This window comes from Xenopus laevis, chromosome 6S, assembly GCF_017654675.1.
Source record: "Xenopus laevis strain J_2021 chromosome 6S, Xenopus_laevis_v10.1, whole genome shotgun sequence".
In the NCBI taxonomy this organism is placed as follows: Eukaryota; Metazoa; Chordata; class Amphibia; order Anura; family Pipidae; genus Xenopus; species Xenopus laevis.
This window is the reverse complement of record NC_054382.1, coordinates 82,917,811-82,938,659: the sequence shown is the minus strand read 5'-3', so window position 1 is coordinate 82,938,659 and position 20,849 is coordinate 82,917,811. Positions and strand designations below refer to the sequence as shown.

General features: G+C 38.6%; 1 protein-coding gene across 1 annotated transcript in view; it reads left to right on the top strand.

The window, feature by feature from the left end:
• The window catches only part of pard6g.S (par-6 family cell polarity regulator gamma S homeolog), a 58,669-nt gene extending 46,772 nt beyond the window's left edge, over nucleotides 1–11,897 (top strand). The window contains exon 3 of the mRNA NM_001092245.1: nucleotides 9,443–11,897. Coding sequence (NP_001085714.1) covers nucleotides 9,443–10,302 — 860 coding nt within the window. The 3' untranslated portion in view covers nucleotides 10,303–11,897. The remainder of the gene's footprint in view (nucleotides 1–9,442) is intronic.
• The last annotated feature ends 8,952 nt before the right edge of the window (nucleotides 11,898–20,849 follow it).

Here is a 20,849-nt window from a genome sequence, read left to right as displayed (position 1 = left end):
GCTGATGTTCTTTCTCAGACTATAAAAGCCAGAGAGAAAGGCACGTTTATTCCTACACAAGTGAGCCATATGCTTATCCGCCGCTCCAGGCGAATGTACTGGGGGGCTGCGGTGCATTCCAGATGTGTGTGTACAAAACCATCTGTATGGCTGCCCATAGGTTGGTCAGGTGCTTGCACGGTGCAGTGCCGTGTGGGAAACCGATTGATCTGACACACAAAATTTCACAATTTCCTCTTCCTTTTTTTCTATGGCTGAAAATGATTTCTGTACCTGTTTAAAGAACCAGTACCACCAAAAAAAAGGCACACTGAGCAGAGTCCCATGATGGTAAGGAACCCAAAGAAGCCTATGGAGCTGGCCAGTTACACAGCAAACACTAAACTTTCTGGGTGGCTGTAACCTGGATACCCCTTTTCTCAGATCATTGTGTTTTGCCAGAGCAGGCTGTAGAATGCATACATGAATTATTAAGTAGAGCTGCTTTCAATTTTCATTGTGTCTGTAAGTGGTGTAAAAGATCAAACAATGTGCGTGGGCCTAAGCCTCTGTATATCTGCTCCATTACTCACATGGAAGCTGCCAGTAAATTACAGTGCAACTTTTACAAGTACCGTGAAATTTAAAGGGAATTGTATTGTGTTAAAAACAAGTACAGTGCAGAACTTTATACAACTTTTAAAGTACAGGTATAGGATCCCTTATGGCTCCCTGCTAATAATCCAGTCTGAATTGCCAATGATGGCATGCCTAAGGCTTAATAGGATGGGAAAACCTGTTTTTTCAAAATGCATCCGTTAATAGTGCTGCTCCAGCAGACTTCTGTAGTGAAATCCGCTTTTCAAAAGAGCAAACTGATTGGGAAGGTAACCAGATAGCAGCTCCCTAACACAAGATAACAGCTCCCTTGGAGATCTAAGAACAGCACTCAATAGTAAAATCCAGGTCCCACTGGGACTTCTTCAATTACATAGAGTAGGAGAAACAATAGCTTACCAGAAAGCAGTTCTATAGTGCAGCACGGATTCTTTCTGAAAGCACATGACCAGGCAAAATAACCTGAGATGGCTGCCTACACACCAATATCACAACTAAAAAAATACACTTATTGGTTCAGGAATTACATTTTATATTGTACAGTTTAAACAGTGTAATTTAGAAATAAAAACTACACAATAAAAATCATGACAGGGGATGTTAAGGCAAAAAACTAAAATCCCATTTTTACTTTTTTAATGAAAAATAAATATATCTCCAATATATTTTAAATAAATAATGTGTAATAAACCTGACTGTATGCAGTGAAATTCACCCTTTGTTTTACTTGCTCTTGATTTATGACGATCCCTAAGCTTTACCTCCCAACTGAAGCCCAGACCACACTGAGCATGTGTGTAGTCTTGGTCTTGCAAAGATGTTTAACAAAGTCACAAGATGACAGCCCCCTGTGTCCAACTTTGAAAACACAAATCATTTCTTTAATTAGGCTTCTGTTGGAGTAAGTTCATGTTTATGTTTAGTATACAAAATACAGCATTTCTAGCATTATTCTATTTTAGACATTAGTTCCCCTTTAAGAACCCCATTTTAAAGGAACAGTAACACCAATAAATGAAAGTGCAATAATTTAATTAAAATATAATGCACTGTTGGTCTACACGGGTAAATCAGCAACTCTATTTGTCTTGTGCTTGAATAGCCCCCCCCCCGTGTAGGGTCACCACCTTTTCTGGAAAAAATAAAAAAAATACCGGCTTCCTCTATTTTTGTGCTTTTTCCCTATAAATAGCACTGGCATTAAGCAACATTTTTACCAGCCAGGTGGCAACCCTACCCCCATGGCTGCTTCCTCTGTAGTTTCGGCCCTACCAGGCTATATACCGTATATACTCGAGTATAAGCCGTCCCGAGTATAAGCCGAGGTACCTAATTTTACCTCCAAAATCTGGGAAAGCTTATTGACTCGAGTATAAGCCTAGGGTGAGAAATGCAGCAGCTTCTGGTAAGTTTCAATCAAAAAATTGAGGGTTTCTGCTCCCATTGGAGGTGCCGGCGTCTCGTTTTTGGATGCAGATGACCATTCTTGGATGCCGGCGAATATTCTTGGAGACTATTCTTGGTCGCCAGCGACTATTCTTGGTCGCCGGCGACTATTCTTGGTCGCCGCGACTGTTTTTGCGCTTGACCCGGGCATAAGCCGAGGTAGAGTTTTTGAGCATATTTTGGGGGCTGAAAAACTCTGCTTATACTCGACTATATACGATAGTTAATCAGGGCTACTTTCTGCTCTTTACCTCAGCTTCATTGTCTATGTCCTCTAGCCACGTTTGCATGAATTTCAGTTAAACATAAAATCCCAAGGAAAAAGAAGCATAAGAAAATAGCAAGTCAGCAGCAAGAGTGGAAGGGCTCATAAGGTTCAGGAAGCTGCGTGGAAAGGTACCAGCATTCAGGTTGGAGCAGCCAGGGAGCTATACAAGAAATGTGATTGGACAACCCAGTGGTGTTGGGAGTTCTTCCCAAGGACCAGTGTATGGAAGATGATTCATTTCAGCAGTTTTATTTTAGTGTAATATTCCCCATCAAGTGCCCCATAAATGTTAAGTTCTTTTTAAAGGATAACTATTACCTAAAAATTGTTTTCCAGCACCTGAAGTGCAGTCTAACAGCATCCAGATAGGGGAAGTGCCAGTTCATTGCGGGTGGCAGTGTTGGGGTACATACATGCACATGAGTGAGTGTCCCATTTTGGGTATTATGTAAAATCAGGGGATGCATCAATATGACTCTGGTAGCCTGCACTTCCAGTAAAGGTAGGTGGTAGATGCCCTTTAATAAAATTTGTCTGCCTGGTCATTCCGTGTGTTTCTTTACATTTGGAGCTTTGCCATTGAAATGCACACAGGACAGATGCATGAAAAAGCACAATATTTTCCCAATCTTGTGTCATACCCATATTGGCTACAGAAATTAAATTTATGATTCCAAAGGATTAGAGGTTATATTTGAGATGAAGAAACACATTGCTTCAGAAAAGGTCTGAATGCTTAGGCTAGGGCCACACGGGAAGATTCAGGGAGATTGGTCGCCTGGCGACTAATCTCCCTGAATGGCTTGCTGGTATCTCGCACCCGCTAGCGCTAAAGTCGCCTGCGCCTATTCACACGCGGCTATACGTTTTTCAAAGTCGCTCAAAATTGCCGCATAGATATTAGCCATTTCAGAATGCAAATACCATACTTTTAATGCATCCACTCCATACCAGCACCATGGGTCAGCTGGCTATGCAGGTGGTATATAATCCATTCTGGTCACGGACACTGACTTTGAAAGCAATCAACCAAAAGCCTTGCATTAGCAGTTTAAAACTGCTACTATTCCAGAAACCACTAAAGACAGAAACAAGGTAAACTGCAAAAGTGCTCATAGAAGTATACATCAATATCATTTTCTGCTGGGGTTCTGAGGACTTTAGAATCCCAAGAGATGTAAACAGATGGATTCTCAAAGTTTCTAGAGCGTTCCTAATAACATCCTACTAGCTGGTCACTGTCATGTCACAAGCTCACTGTGTGATTTACTTGTTCTGCCCATACTATTTATACACCAATGGCTCCGCTCGGAATTATGGAGTCCTCTATTTACAGTAACTACAGGAAAGTGCTCTGTGTAGTCTAGACCTTGCCCAGTCATTTTGAGTCTAAAGACATGACACGTGTATTTACAGCTTATTAGCTGGACTGCCAAAGCCGCCTGGAGTCATTTTCTTTTGGCGGAAATAATTCTGACTTTGAAGTTTTTCTTCCCTTTTAAGAGCTGTCAGTTTGTGTTCTTTGGTTCCCAGAGGAGAGGAGATGGCACACAGCAATCCAGCTCAATCCAGCCACCCCTTCCCCTCTCCGATGATGGTAGGCTTTGGAATGCCATGTGTTTATACGATGGATCTAGAGTAGCATTGGTATTTTTTAATCTGAAAGGCATCCTTGCACTGAAACAGCTGTGTAACCAGAGTCAGTTTTGTTCGCAGCTATGTTTTGATGGAAAACGTACATCTTGTTTTTTTTTCAAGCACAGGGCAGTGCCCCACGATTTAGTAAACGGTCATTTGTTTTTGCAGTACGCTGTTAATATTTATTTGGTTCTTCGACATGTCACTCTCCAGTTGTTATGAAACTATAACCCCTAAACTCTTGCTGAAGGCAAAATGTTGGAGATGGAGAGGCCATCCCCAGGGGAACTAACCATCATTCAATCTTGCTCAACCTAACAACCAAGTACTTTTATGGAGTATCTATGTACCCACACTAATTATTTGTAGGGATTAAGATGCAAAACTTGAGCAGACTGTATAGGCATCCCTGAAATACTGGTGCCGGTAATGCCTAAAATGAATGTCCTCTATTTCAACTATGTATATCCCACCCAGCTAAGATTAATAATCATACAGGCTAGAGTTGGCTGGTTTTGAGTAAACCTCCTCCCCTTCAGTCAATCTTTATTACAGTTCCTCTGCCTGAAAGTGAAACCCTGGCAGATCCTCTGGTTTCCTCAACTCCCCATAAAACATACTGGCAGGTTAAATGGCTCCTAATGAAATTGGCCGGTGTGTGTATGAGTCTGATGGACTATACATTGTAAGCACCACTGGAGCATGTAAATATGTTAGTGCTGTGTAACAATAATGGCAAGGGTTTTATTGCCCACAAAAACATAGAGGATACACAAGGGATCATTTACAAATTGGAGGTCAGAGAGGAAAAGTGTAAACAACTGGTGTAATCCACCATCTTTTTCAGTCCAGTAGAAATTTGCTCACTTTTTTAGAAGTTTTTATAAAAACGGATAACATTTGCAAATAGAAAACTGGATTTGTCAGAATATGTACATAACCAAAACTATATGGTTCCCTGGGGTAATCCTAAAGTCATTGGAAAATTTTGGTCTTAAAATCAAAAGTATACAGAATTTGGAAATGCAGTACTATACTGCTTGGGGGTTTTTGACCTACAAAAGTCAGAAATCTCCATAAAAACTAAACATATTGGGTATTGGCGCATTCGTGAGACATGGGACTTTCCAAATTTGTTGGATAATTGTGCATAAAATATGTTCCTGATATTTTGACTGAGAAGAATGCTAGAGGCTGCTTGGTAAGCTAGTTGATTAATAGCAATCATAACTTGAACATCTACTTATAATTTATATGCAAATGGGAGTAATGCAATTTTCTTACAAAAAGTTAGGTAACATATAATCTTGCTCCAGAAAAAAATGTGATCATATATATTTTTTTTATGCAGTTAAAACCATTCAGAAGGCATTAGCTGGCAAACTTATTTCTTTTTTTGGTTCCTTTTATAATATGTTTTTTGTGTGTGTGTGTTTTGAGAGCTGCACTTGGACTAGACTGTGCTTGCCATTGCTCCAAGGTGTTTATCCAAGTGACCATCAGAAAAGCAAACATTGTTTCTGCGCAGTTGGCTTAGGACACAAATGATTTGGGAGCATGCATGAGGTGCCAAGAGCCTTTTCAATTTCCTGTCATTAGTAGGAGTCATTCTTTTATTTCCTTTGCCTGTGTTGCCGTTTCATTAGGGGAATACGCCGGGAAATACTTCAGAAGCTAAAGTGTATTGTCTTTCAGCTCTTATGTAATGGAAGGCCATGATGAGACAGTGGAGAATGTGATTGTAAAACGTGATTGTAAAACAAGTGCTGATTTCATTCCATGTGTATGTGTAATATATGCCACAAAGCTTTATGACCCATTTGCTACAGAGTCCATTTGCCATAGGCTCCAGTACATTCTGTGTTGTGTTCTCTGATCACTGTATGATTTTAGTCAGTTCCAATGGTGTGACATCCCAGTATAACTGTAGGGTCATAGCTGCTTAATTATTAGCAGACACTGTCGTTTATGTTGAAATTTAATGAAGTTTACGCCTATCAGCTTTCTAACTCTATGTACCACTGCTCTCAATGGGCTGACCTTTTGTGTAACTCTAAATACAGGTATGGGACCCGTTATTCAGAATGCTCCATATCTTAAGGGCAGAGACACACGTGGAGATTCGGGGAGAATTAGTTGGCCGGCAACAAATCGCCTCTTCTTCGGGCGACTAATCTCCCGGACTGCCTTCCCTGGCTAGAATCTAAATCGCCGGCGGGATGGCATTCGGAGCACTTTGTTTTCCGTACTCGCCCGAAGTTGCCTAACAAAGAAACTTCAGGTGACCACCCCACAAAATGTAAATTATAATGCATAATGTACCCCCTACTAGAAATTTATAAAGATATCAGAATTTCTCGGGAGTTATGTGACCTGTATATATGGTCACATAACTCCTCGGTGACTTATAAAATCTTTATAAATTACAGTAGGGGGTACATTATCCACTATATCATTTCCTCTTTAATGTTTGTGTTTTGCACAAATATTAAAGTGTTGACTTTTGTCCTGCCTTTTAGGGTGGCACATTCTGTAAAAAAAAAAATAACCAAATGAGGGTACTTATCTGCTCACTGCAAGCTGGTGACTGTTCTGCAGATACCAATGGACTCCGTAGAGTTTGTTTTTCATGAGTCAGGCTAGCGTCTTTGTCAATCGACTTGCTTTACTATTTATATTCACAACAAGGACAATCACCTGTGTGCAGCCTCGTTCCTGCTGCGACTGGAAGTCTCATTATTGTTTGATAACCGCAGGCTTCAGATTTTGTTTATGTCTTTTCATTCTTTGTGGTATAGCAATGCTTTTACCTCTGTTATGAAATGGAAACAGGGCATGCAATAATTATCAGACCTATTTATGTGAATTTAGTCTGTTATTGCTACCCTCAAGGCATTTTGATAATAGACCAAACTATTTTGACATCCTCCTTCGATACCTTTTGTATATTTAGTGCACACAAGGATTTAGAAGTAGTGATGGACGAATCTGATCCGTTTCACTTGCAGAATGGTAAAAAAATTGAATTGAAGTCTATGGACGACAACATTTTTTTGGCGCGCATTGGAGTCTGTGGGCATATTTCTTGTGGCAAAACCTGGTGAAACATTTTGTTCATCATGATTTATAAGCCGCTGTACAATAAAAGGGAAACAAGCAATAATATATCATAAATATATTTTGGTTGCACAGGCCGTGCACTTTATGGTATTAAAGTGAGTGTAAAATAATTGGTATATTTATAAAGCAATGTTGCTCTACTTAAATTAAAGGGGCTGTTCACCTTCAAACACTTTTTACAGTTCAGTTGGTTTCAGATAGTTCTCCAAAAATAAAGACTTTTTTCCAATTACATTCTATTTGTGACAGTTCTTTTTAATATTGAAGTGTAACATTTCATTTTTCACCTTCTAAATCAACTCGGGGGGGGGGGTCGCCGCCGACTCTGTTATAAATTGATACATTTAGTTGATACATTGAGCAAAATCCCTGAGTTTCATTACTTTGTTGTCCACCATTGAGTTAAATTTTAGTATGATGTAGAGCAGTGATCCCCAACCAGTAGCTTGTGAACAACATGTTGCTCTCCAACGCATTGGATGTTGCTCCCAGTGGCCTCAAAACAGGTGCTTATTTTTGAATTCCAGGCTTGGAGGTGAGTTTAAATTACATTAAAACTAAGTATAGTGTCAAGTAGAGCCTCTTGTAGGCTGCCACTCCTCATAGGGGCTACCAAATAGCCAATCACAGCCCTTATTTGGCACCCCAAGGGACTTTTTCATGCTCGTGTTGCTCCCCAACTCTTTTTACATTTGATTGTGGCTCACGGGTAAAAAAGGCTGGGGACCCCTGATGTAGAGACTGATATTCACAATTGACAATTTGCAATTGGTTTTCGTTTTTTATTTGTGGGTTTTTGAGTCATTGAGTTTTTTAGTCAGCAGCTCTCCAATTTGCAGCTTCAACAATATGGTTGCTAGGTCCAACTTACCCTAGCAACCATGCACTGAATTGAAGAGACTGGCATATGAATAGGAGATGGTCTGAATAGAAAGATGAGTAATAAAAAGTAGCAATATCAACACATTTGTAGCTTTACAGAGTAATTGTTTTTGATGGGGTAGTGACGCCAATTTGAAAGCTGGAGTCAGAAGAAGAAGGCAAATAATTCAAAAACTATAGAAAATAAATAATGAAGACCAATAGAAAAAAGACAGCTGTTTGAATTGATACAATAGTTGCGGATATTCCAAAAATGCTGCTGAGAAATATATCAATTAAATGCAGCAAATTGTAACAGTTCAGAATGCACCTGGATCACTGAGCTGCCAAACTGAAACACTAGAGATAGGAACATTAACATTTTAACTTAAATTGTGGGGAAAATGGTAAAAAATAAAAGATAGAAAGAAATTGAAAAAGTCTTTTTTTATGGTGCACATTCGGAAAACAACTTCAGAGTGTTTGTAAGATGAACAACCCCTTTATTGTCATGCATCAAGGCTGTTGAAATAACAAGGCCATCTTGCAGGGCCCATTGCAGTGTTTACAATTGAAATGCACAGTACACCAGTATTTTACACCCACCAGTCAGTGGGTCAAGATTCAGCCAGCAAAGAAGTTTATGGGTGAAATGTAATGCAAAAATCCGCAATCCAAATATTGTTTTTCACACAGCTTCCTTATGCCTATCCCTTTTTACACAAGAATTTCACATGCTGCAGATGCATCAAAATTCTAAATATTGGACAGGATTCAGGATTTGACAAAAGATTAAACTTGATGGACATGTTTTGTTCTCCTCCAACATGAAGTAAAGGGAAAGTAAAGCCTATTAAACACATCGGGGCTTTATATATTCATGGGAAGTCCTTTGCAACGTAATATTTTTTGTTTTTAATCATAGCGTTACATTATACCATATAAAGTTTTTATATCTTGTAATTCTATGATGACATCTGTAAATTGATACTTTCACGTAGGTTAAATTTCATACAGGAAGTGAAATAACTACCATTAATGCATCTGTATTTGTACAGTACATTCGGTTTTTCGTGATCTTGGTAATGGATATTGGAAATGCATCCTAGTGAGACTAGGATCATATTAGATATAGTACCAATTAGGAAAAGAACTGCCTGAAAATGAACTTCTGTCTTAAGAAATTGTATAAATTCACATACATCTGAGTGGTAACCGTGCTTTACATTGACACATTCCTATATCAATGAATAATGTCAGAGCTGGTAAAAGAGAACCCTGCGGCTGTACTTGTGTACACAAGGTTGATAAATTGATTTGTTTTTTTACTTCCTTCAGTACTGTTGACTCTTGTTTCCCCCCTCCTATAGTAAACTGTTTCTTAAAATACTGGCAAAGAGCAGTCATTTTACAGCTAAAAAAAACAGAAACTGCTGTTATAACTGATTGTGTGAATAATGCTTCTACAGCAATTAAACTTTTTTCCATTTTCTTCCCTTTTTTTTTTTGCAGAAGAAGTAGACTACAGCACCTTTGGTTCAGCTACATTAAACCGAAAGAAAAGAAATGCTCTGGTGGCACTTCGCAATGACAGCCTCAGGCATAGGAAATCTCACATAAACATCAGCATGCCCCATGACTTTAGACCAGTCTCCTCCATCATAGATGTGGACATACTTCCTGAGACACACAGACGAGTTCGGCTGTTCCGGCATGGATGTGAAAAGCCCCTGGGATTCTATATTCGAGATGGTACTAGTGTTAGGGTGACACCTCATGGCCTGGAGAAGGTGCCAGGCATATTCATTTCTAGAATGGTTCCTGGGGGCTTAGCAGAAAGCACTGGTTTGCTTGCTGTAAATGATGAGGTTCTGGAAGTAAATGGCATCGAAGTAGCTGGAAAGACTCTTGACCAAGTAACTGATATGATGATAGCAAACAGCCACAACCTTATTATTACAGTTAAGCCTGCAAACCAAAGGAACAATATTATCCGGAGTAGCCGGATGTCTGGAAGCTCTGGCCAATCCACAGACAGCACTGCAAGTCATCACAGTTTACCTCCTGCTCACCTTCTCCAGAACTTCCATCCCGACGAGATGGAGAGTGACGACGATGCCGACATTGTTATTGAGGGCATCGAACCCCGCAACATTCCAAAATCTCACAGCCTTCCATCAGGAAGCTTGTCGCGAATCAATGGCAGTAGCCTGAGCCACAAGCTAGAAAGAGACTTGGGCCTCAATCATTCTGGAAGGGAGAGCAATGGAAGTATTCACAAAATATTAAGTAGCTTAAAAGCTGATCCCAGAAACAGCTTAGTAATTCCAAAGGGAGGAATTGAGGAGGACGGTACTGTTATTACACTTTAATTTGTGGATGTAAAACTCCCAGACATCATGCTGTTGTGAAGTAAAACTCATGGCAAAGCAACTGTTGGATAAGGATGCATGGAGTTGTTTATAGCAAAGAGATGTGGAAATTGACACCCATACTTTAGGTACTGCCTGGTATTGCATTATAACATAGTCTACAATTTGCAGAGATTTGAATATGCAAGAAATATTGCTACACGGTCACATACTGAATCTTAATAAACGGAAATCGTGTGTTAAACAGAGTCAGCTGAATGGTACACGCTTGGAATAAAGCTATGTATGCTCATGTATTACTTCCAGGCCGTGGTTCTGATTTTAGGCTAGCTATTATAAATGTGGATATCGTTTGATTTAATGTACCTCTGGTAGGTTTTTCATTTTACCATACAAAAAGGAATGATGGAAGCACAGCCGTAGTGCATTTTTCTACAACTCTGTATTCAAAGTATATAGCTGGCCCAGTAAGAGTTCTCTATTTTTGTGACTGTGGAGGCAGATTGTCAGAATTTTTCTTTGTTAAACAGCACCACTTGCTGGTCAACTGTGGTGAAATACCTTCGGTTTTTCTGGTGATGGACAAAGTTCTCGTGGCACCTCTAGGGATTTTTTTTTTCTTCCTGTGAATTTAACAGCCTAAATGTTACATGTTGTCTGCATCCTAAATGATATATCCTTGTAATGTCAATGTGTCTGAATACTTGCAATGCTACCTATTTGTGACTGTTACACTATGGGATTGCGGGAATCAGTAACCGCACAGTTACAAGTGGAACTGATAGAGCAGCCTGTGTGCCCATAGTTCTACCTTACACAGAGGGCTGGCAGTCCGTCTGCAATGTACTGTAATGTACTGTATTGGTTTCTGTCAGTATTATCCCGCACATTATTTCACTGCAAGAAACATCTACATTTTCAATGAACTCTTGTCTGTTAGTGAAGAATGTATCCGATTTTACCCCTTAGCTGCATGTAGAAATCATGAATGACAAATTCCATAGCAAATAGTGCGGAAGAATCATGAAGATTTAAAGTACCTGGACGGGAACCTCCACGTTAAAAGCATTTTAACCCACTGAACTGTTTTGCATTATGGACCCATGGGGATAGTCTGATAAAAAAAGGGTGTTGAACTTGGTCACTAATAAGAGGCAGCATATACCACTACTTCTTGGAACAAATATTAAAAAAAAAATGTTTTCTGTTTTCATCGTCTGTGCCATTGTTCCACTTGTGTAATACAGGGATGCCTCTCTTGTAGCCTTTCAGTGTAGCTGAACTACAGCTCTCGGATCTGGAAAACTACGTCATCTGTGAATGCTGAGAGGTGCTGTGCAATAAACAGCTAGAAAGCTAAAGGTTGCATTCCTGATTTAGTGTTTATTAAATATTTTTTATGGATTTAAGTTTTTTTTTTTTGCATTTTACTTTTATGTACTGGGATAAGGAACTTCAGTAGTTCCGATGTTACTTAAACACATTCCACTTTATTTTTCTAATTTAAACCCTGAAATGACAGTGCTTTCCATCTATTTGATTTTATACATTTGTACTTTTAAAAGAAACAGGCTTAATAAAGTAAAATCTAGCAAGTTTGTGTTTTGAAGTTTGTACCTATGACATATGCTACTGGGCCTCAGGATAAGGTCTCAAGCTCTGTTTCCCACCATCTTACTCAAAATTGCTTCTAGGCAAACTACAAATCAAACACAAGCTGGGGTGTTATGAAACTGTATTTCTGAAGACCTTACATGTATGTGAAAGATTCCATAATGTAACATAACCTTTTCATAGGAACATACGCAAAGGAAATAGTCAACTGTTGGCACTGCAAATTACTAGTCAAATAGGACATAGGCCAGCCTACTCAATTAAAACATTCCATTATCAATTCAAATAAATAAATATGTATTGCTTAAATCCTAAAATTTGCGCTGCTCCGTCGATAAATCTTTAATTAAAAAAATGAAAGTTCAACCATTGATAAATAAGCCTTAAAAATGCCATAGAAAAGAATGGTGAAGGGGGGAATTTTACTCTAACGGACTGTGATGATCTCTAACTTTACTCTTTAATAAATATACCCCAATGAGTGCAACAAAGGATTTTTTAATTAATATGGTTATTTTTCTCAAATGGGTTATTTCAGGGGAACAGAGGTTCATTATTATCATTATCCAACAATCACAGTAAAACCCCCATTTTATGTTTTTCAGGGGACCAGAAAAAATAATGTGAAATTGGGGAAAATGGACAATCACGGAAATATATTATGCATTATATATTGATGGGACCACTGTATATGGTGTAAAATGAGGAAAAACTTAAAACCGGGGTTTGCAAATGTCACTGTATATAAGGGGAATATGTCACCTCAAAAACTAAGTAACACTGCTCAGATTTATGGAAAGGCAGTCTACCATAGAATTCTATCCAAATGATCCAATTTGTAAAAAATTTTCCTTTTTCTCTGTAATAATAAAACAGTAGCTTGTACTTGATCTAAACTAATATATAATTAATCCTTATTGAAATCAAAACTTTTGGGCTTATTTCATGTTTACAGGTTTTTTTAATAGACAAAGTATAATGTACCAAATTACAGAAAGATCCATTACCCGGAAAACCCCAGGTCCCAAGCATTCTAGATAACAGGTCCCATACCTGTATAACATTTAAGAAATATATCCAACTTCACTCACATCACATATTACTCATATTCAAAATTTAAAGCAGCCAATGTAGCATGTTAAGATTGTATATTGCATACAGGGTACAATACTGTATTGCATTTTATATACAGAAAAACATGTATGTAATAGTGACCACGTTACTCTCCATATGCAGAACAACCCGATTTCTCCATTCATGAAGCTGTTTTGGAACCAATAAACCGTTAAATACGGCTAATGGTAATTAATGAATATAGTGGGTAGATATACAGTTGTGTACCAGAAAAAAGGTGAATAAAGCTCCAAATCCTTATAATAGCTTTTATTTACATGTATACATATGCATCGAGAACACTGCACATTCTATTATAATTCTGGTATCTGTGTTGCATGGAGTCCTCCAAGTTCTGTTACTTTCACTTACACAGAATTAGAAGCATGCATGTCATGACTGTTTACTCGACTACACCTACTAGTACATTATTTGCCATGTAGAAATATAATTTCTACCTAAAACAGTGATTGATCTGTTGGGCTGCTATTGTTCTGAAGACAACAGTATGTTGGCTTGACGGCAACATTTGTGATTAATTAAATGAATAAAATATTTGGAATAAATATTAAACTAGGATAGTGATGGTTTTAGGAATGTTTATCTTCCCAAGGGGAGTTCCAACAAATACAGGTATATGTTGGCAAACTCACTCCCTTAAATACCAGGTATACAAATCCCACGGGACCTGAACACTACAGTACCCTTGCATTATAATACATTACTAAATCAAACCAAAAATGACCTGAAAACATGGGAACCACTTAAACGAACATGGTTTGCCCACAATAATGCCATAAAAATGGTTATACTACCAAAATGCCTGTACTATTTTCAAACTATTCCATAGTAAACATCCTCACAGATATTGAAGAGTGCCTATACAATTCATCTGGGGCAATAAAGCCCCCAGACTAAAACAACAACCCTTATTTACACACAAGAAAATTGGAGGTCTAGGCCCCCCAGACCTACAAACTTATTTCCAGCCTGCCAATTGCCAACGCATAATAAATTGCTTTCTCTATCATAGGCATACATTGTGGACCCAAATTAAGCAAAATCAAATACAGCAGCCCATAACCGCTTTACCATGGCTCAATGCATCTGACAGGTCTAACAAACTTTTCCATTTGTACAAGTGAGAACACCTACTGGAATATCCCCACTTAGCACCCTAGAATGTGGACAGGCAGACTCTTTCCCCTATGAATGTATGCACCATTAATTAGTACATTGGTTCCAAGCACATCCTGAAAAAAACAAATTACTTACAGACACCACAGCCTTTGATGAAATATATTTAGTTAAGAGCCACCAATACATCTACAGATCTACAACATGATTCGAAATCTTAAACAGTCACACCGCCCAGGCTTCAAGGAAAAATGGGCAAGAGACCTTAAACGTACAATATTAGATTCAGTGTTCCACAAGCTTTACGCTGACATGAACTATGGCAATTGCCTGCAAGGTCCAGGAAACTAACTATAAAATCCTTTTACATTGGTACAGGTACATATCAATACTTCACAAAATTTTCCCTACATGTCCCAACACATGTTGGAGACGCAGGTCCCATACAGGAGATATGCTCCCATTTGGTGGGATTGCCCCCTTATATAAAGCTATTGGGTAACCCGCAACACTACGACTACAACACATTTCACAAGTAATAGCCACATACGTTTCGCTGGATCCTGCTTTAGCATTTCTATCAATCTCTCCTCACATCACCATTGCAAAAAAAAACCCTACTAGCCTTTTTTTTAGCACCAGCCGGGACAGTAATGCCCAGATACTCGAAAATGAGTCATACACCACCCATTGGAGAATGTGCCACAGAACTTAACTCTATTATGCGTATGGAAGAACTGCTATACTACTTTTGAACGCATATGGTCAGCATGGATCCTCTTCAAAGAGTCTTCTGAATACAAAAATATAATATTTGCCTAAATTCAGCATCTGATAGCTTGTAAAAGATAACAACATGGAATGACCCATACAAACCCCAATCAAGTTGTGACCTAATCCATAGATAATTCTGAAGAGAAGGAATTAGAAGAGCTCAGTACATATCTGCATCTTCCCTGTTTGTTTTTTCATTAGTTTGTAACTGGTTGATGTTTATAACTCAAGGACGTGGTACACACAAGGGAAAACTAGCTACTCTAGGGGGCAGATTTATTAATGGTCAAAGCGAAAATTCAAATTCGGAATTTTCAATTTTTTTTGTCAAAACTCTCAAATTCAAATTGTGCATTATCCAAACTCGATTCGAGTCAATTCAAGTCAATTCAAATGTCAAGATTTATCATACTCTTTAAGAACTCAAATCCGACTATTCGCCACCTTAAACCTGCCAAATTGCTGTATAAGTCAATGGGAGAGGTCCAGGGATCAATTTGGTGATGTTTGCAGCCTTCCTGGCATTTGAGTTTTTCTAGTTTCAAACAAATTCGATTCAAGTTTTCGGGTAGATTCAGTTCGTCCGAGCTGTGAAAATTTCATTTTATTAATAAATTTCAATTGGTCAAATTTCGAGTTTATGGGAGTTTTAAAAAAAACCTCACAAATTCGACCCTTGATAAATGTGCCTCTAAGTATGCAATTGTGAAAATGTGTACCCTTTGTGTTGCCATTTATCACCTATGGTGTCTTTGCTCTCAAGACTCACTTGTTTTTTTTTCAGTTTTTCTTCTTTTTGTTGTATGTGTTCTACATAAATGAAAATTATGCAAAATAAAAATAAAGAATATATAAAAAAAATAGAGAAACCTGCTCTGGAGCTATTAGAATAGTGAACAATACTTATCTGCAGTGAACCCTTAACATCCACCTCAAAAAGCAACAACTACAATGTCATATGATTTTGAGGCTTCATGTGGTTACTGAACAGTACAATCAATGGTTAGCAGGTGATATCTGCTTGAATACACAGCAATCACATTGTTCTATACCTAGGTATCAGTTCTTATGTTATGTAAAGTATCTTCCACTCCACTTCTATGTGCTGCTCCAACCTTAGCACTGGGTGTCTTTGGGGGACCACCTCACTTGCAAACTCCATATGCCTCAGTATTTGTTTAAGTAACATGGAGTTTGCCTTTTAAAAAGCCACATTAGCTGAGCCTGAGAACGATAGCATATTTAATTGTATCATATTAAACTGCTTCAATGTTTCCTCTGCATTGCAGTATAGTATTTTTAAAATAAAAATAATTCAGAGCCATGTTGAACCTGTTCCACTAGTTCTGTTTTCAGAATCCACACTGTTTTGCATAAAAATAAGGATACTCTCTTCTAACTCCAAATGTGCTGTTTGAGAAATCAGTTCCCTAACTCTATACTGAGAACCCTGAACTACAGCAGGAACAATGTCAGTCTGAAGCTGATAAGATTAGAGCTCAGACGGTGAGCTCTAAGGAAGAAATAAGGCCGTAGTGACCAAGTAGAACCCGGCCTGAAGAACATATAAATGTGATATATGCTAGATATTGCTCTTTTAGATACTCCTTCAAGACAAAGATGGTGAACACATATAACCTGTCCTATTAATTTTTAGTAAAATGGCAGTAAGAAAGCAGTGTTTCTATATTAATTAGTCACCTTATAAGCAAAAATAATAGATAATAATAATACATGGGTGAATTTAAACTGAAGACGGCTGAAAACAACTGATTCCATGAAAATGATAGCAGAGTGGAGGAATCATAAACTGTATAACAATATAAAATATAACTTGTATTATAAACTTGTATATAAGCTGATCTAAGGCACACAAACTGTTTTCATCTGCTGGCATATTTTACCTATCTTGTGTGCACACTCACAGGCAAAGCATTGCATGGGGCATTTCCTGTGCATTCCACCACTAGTGCCATGAAGGTGACCACCACATGACTCAGTCCACTTAGTTTGCACAAGCTAATTGAATGACAGGGCAGGGCCTAACATACAGATATCCCAAAGTAAATTTGCCATTCCATTACCACTCGAGCAGTTTCTGCTGGCAAATTTAAGACGGTGCAGAAATCAGAGCCCCCCTATTAAAAAATTTTTTCACTTTGAACTTGTGTTCAGAAGAATAACTCTAGGATTGACCCTCCCCAGCTCCAGTCTAAAGGAAGCCATCCCTCGGTTGTCGCGAGTGCTTGGTGGGCGGCACCTGTTCATCATGGAGGTAGTGGCGGCAGTAGGATGCTCGGGGCAATGGGTAGCGATAAGAGGAAGAAGATGCGGCAGGTGTTCCCTCCCAGAGTCCCATCGACAGTGGTTGCGTGTCCCAAAGTCATAGGGGCAAATTTACTAAAGGGCGAAGTGACTAACGCGGGCGAAGATTCGCTAGCAATGGAGATAGACTCTAGCGGTACTTCGCTCCCTAACCCCTGTCGAATTTGCGCTCTGGCGAATGGACGTAACTATGCAAATTCACTAAGATGCTGATTTTACTGAACGTTACCTCTTGCGCCAGACTTGCCTTCGCCACCTCAGGCCAGACGACGTACAATAGATTAGATAGGACTTCCTAAAAAAATAGTTGAAAAAGTCCCAAAAAATGCTAGCGTCTTTTCTTTTTTCAGGGTGATAGGCTGAAAAAGAGCGTAATTTTTTTGGGGTAACCGGCTTCCCCCCTACATTTCATAACATATGGCACAAACTATACACTGGGCTCATGTGTAGGGCAATATAACAATTTTATTTTATTAAGGTTTCCCAGGCTTGTGTAGTATAATGTATTGGCTGCAACATATACGTCCATTCAACTTTAACGTCCCGCCATATGCAAAGTAGGCAACACAAGCACAATTTCGTTTGCTGCAGTAGCGCTACTTCGCCAGCATCCTGGACGCAACTTTGGATTTTAGTGAATTAGCTTTGTCCTGGCGAATCTACGCCTGGCGAAGTGTTGCGAGGTGAGAGATGCCGTCGCTGGCAAATTTTCGGAGGTTAGTAAATTTGCCTCATAGTACCTACAGCGGTGCGTTTGCCAGTCTCCTCAATAATGAGCCGCCCGATTTGGACCAACTCATAAAAAGCACATCCGCCAACTTTTCTAACTATCTCCTCCCATGCAATGCAGAGGTAGGGCGGAGCTTCCATTTGGGGATTGGTGTATGTGAGCAGCCATCGTCGCTTAGCTGGTAAAATGTGCTTCAAGGAAGCTGTGTATAAGTGAATAGCTAAGCTTGTGCTATAATTTTGCATTATTCAAGAAAAGGTACATGGTTACCAATAAAGGCAGCTGCTATATTTGACCATGTACATTAGGGGGCAAATTTACTTAAGGTCGAATATCGAGGGTTAATTAACCCTCGATATTCGACTACCGAATTGAAATCCTTCAACTTCGAATATCGAAGTCGAAGGATTTACCTCAATTCCTTCGAACGATTAAATCCTTTGAATCGTTCGATTCGAAGGATTTTAAACCATCGATTGAACCATCGATTTCTTCGTCCAAAAAATAGATAGCAAAGCCTATGGGGACCTTCTCCATAGGCTAACATTGACTTCGGTAGGTTTTAGGTGGCGAACTAGGGGGTCGAAGTTTTTTTTTTTAAGGAGACAGTACTTCGACTATAGAATGGTCGAATAGTCGAACGTTTTTTAGTTCAAAACGTTCGATTCAAAGTCGTAGTCGAAGGTTGAAGTAGCCCATTCGATGGTCGAGGTAGCCAAAAAAAACCATTCGAAATTCGAAGTTTTTTTCCTCTATTCCTTCACTCGAGCTAAGTAAATGGGCCCCTAGGTGAATTTTATTTTATGTTGGCGAATGTTTATGGAAAGAGTGTTCTTTCGTACCACTGATGTAAAGAACAAACAAATAAAAGAGGTTCACCGAAGGATCACAACTCCTTTTCAAAACCACCATCAACATGCCATCAGTCTTTTGATGTTCTTCGAAGGATGGAAAATTTGGGGGTGGGGGCGAGAATACTGAAGCTTTAAATATGCATTAGACAATAATTGTTTAATCGCGCACTTCAAATCTTACTTTCTTTCAGATATAAGAATTGGACAAAAGCTTGGAAGATCTGCTGATCAGAGTTGATGAGTTTGTAGTGATGTTGGATATGAAACATGTACTTTATAATAGGAGACATTCTGAACTAATATCTATAGGCTGGAGCTTAAGGGTTTGTTTATTAACATACCATGTCAAATTGAACAAATGCAGTTCACTGTAGCAACCACCCACAATAAACTGTTTAAAGGGGTATTTTAGTATGATTTAGAATGGCCATTTCTAAGCAACTTTTCAATAGGTCTTCATAAATAGTTTTTGAATTATTTTTCTTCTGCTGACTCTTTCCAGCTTTCAAATGAGGGTCACTGACCCCATCTAATAAACAAAGGCTCTGTAAGGCTACAAATGTATCTTTATTGCGTCAGTCTTACTCAAATCAATGCATGGTTGCTAGGGTAATTTGGACCCTAGCAACCAGATTGCCAAAATTGCAAATTGGAAAGCTGCTAAATAAAAAGCTAAATAACTCAGAAACCACAAATTATAAAGAAGAAAAACCAATTGAGAAATGTCTCAGAATATCACATTCTACATCATACTAAAAGTTTATTTAAAGGTTAACAACCCCTTTAAAAGATTTCTTATGGTAAGTTCACTTTAAAATAAGCCCCATATATATAATTTTTAGCACTGACAGATTTGTTTTGATTACCTTATATTAGTGTGATGTGACATGCTGAGGGCATTTTATTCTTTTGCTGCTGATGATATTTTTTTTATATAAGTAGAATGCTCCAAGAAGCCAGCTGTTTGGCATTAAACTCCAGTGGTGTATGTGAGCAGCCATCGTCGCTTAGCTGGTAAAATGTGCTTCAAGGAAGCTGTGTATAAGTGAATAGCTAAGCTTGTGCTATAATTTTGCATTATTCAAGAAAAGGTACATGGTTACCAATAAAGGCAGCTGCTATATTTGACCATGTACATTAGGGGGCAAATTTACTTAAGGTCGAATATCGAGGGTTAATTAACCCTCGATATTCGACTACCGAATTGAAATCCTTCAACTTCGAATATCGAAGTCGAAGGATTTACCTCAATTCCTTCGAACGATTAAATCCTTTGAATCGTTCGATTCGAAGGATTTTAAACCATCGATTGAACCATCGATTTCTTCGTCCAAAAAATAGATAGCAAAGCCTATGGGGACCTTCTCCATAGGCTAACATTGACTTCGGTAGGTTTTAGGTGGCGAACTAGGGGGTCGAAGTTTTTTTTTTTAAGGAGACAGTACTTCGACTATAGAATGGTCGAATAGTCGAACGTTTTTTAGTTCAATTGATCCCTGGACCTCTCCCATTGAATTATACAGCAATTTGGCAGGTTAGGCTATGGACACACGTGCGGAGATTCGTCGCGTTATTGGCGAGATACACACCGCAGTTTTTAAAAAAGAAATCGGTTTAAGCTTAGGCAATGGTAACTTCCGCTAGCGTATCTAAGCGGTGGTCAGTTTTTTTTAACTGCACTGAAAACGCGGTGGATAACCACATGTGTGTCCGGGGCCTTAGGGACAGTCTTTTTAATTGAAGTATATTGGAGATAGATTTCTTTTTCATTAAAAAAGTAAAAATTGGATATTATTTTTTTGCCTTTACATTCCCTATAATCCATGCTTTGAAGATAACACCTAGAAATATTATTTTTCTCTTTAAGAAAATATCTTCTTTTTAACTTGCTTGTAACTAGGCTTTTGTAAAGATGGTGGGAAGCAATGCTGCTTTAATGGAAGAGCACATCACACAAGCAGAAACTAGTGTGACGTCATTTTCTAATCCTTTCAAGAAAA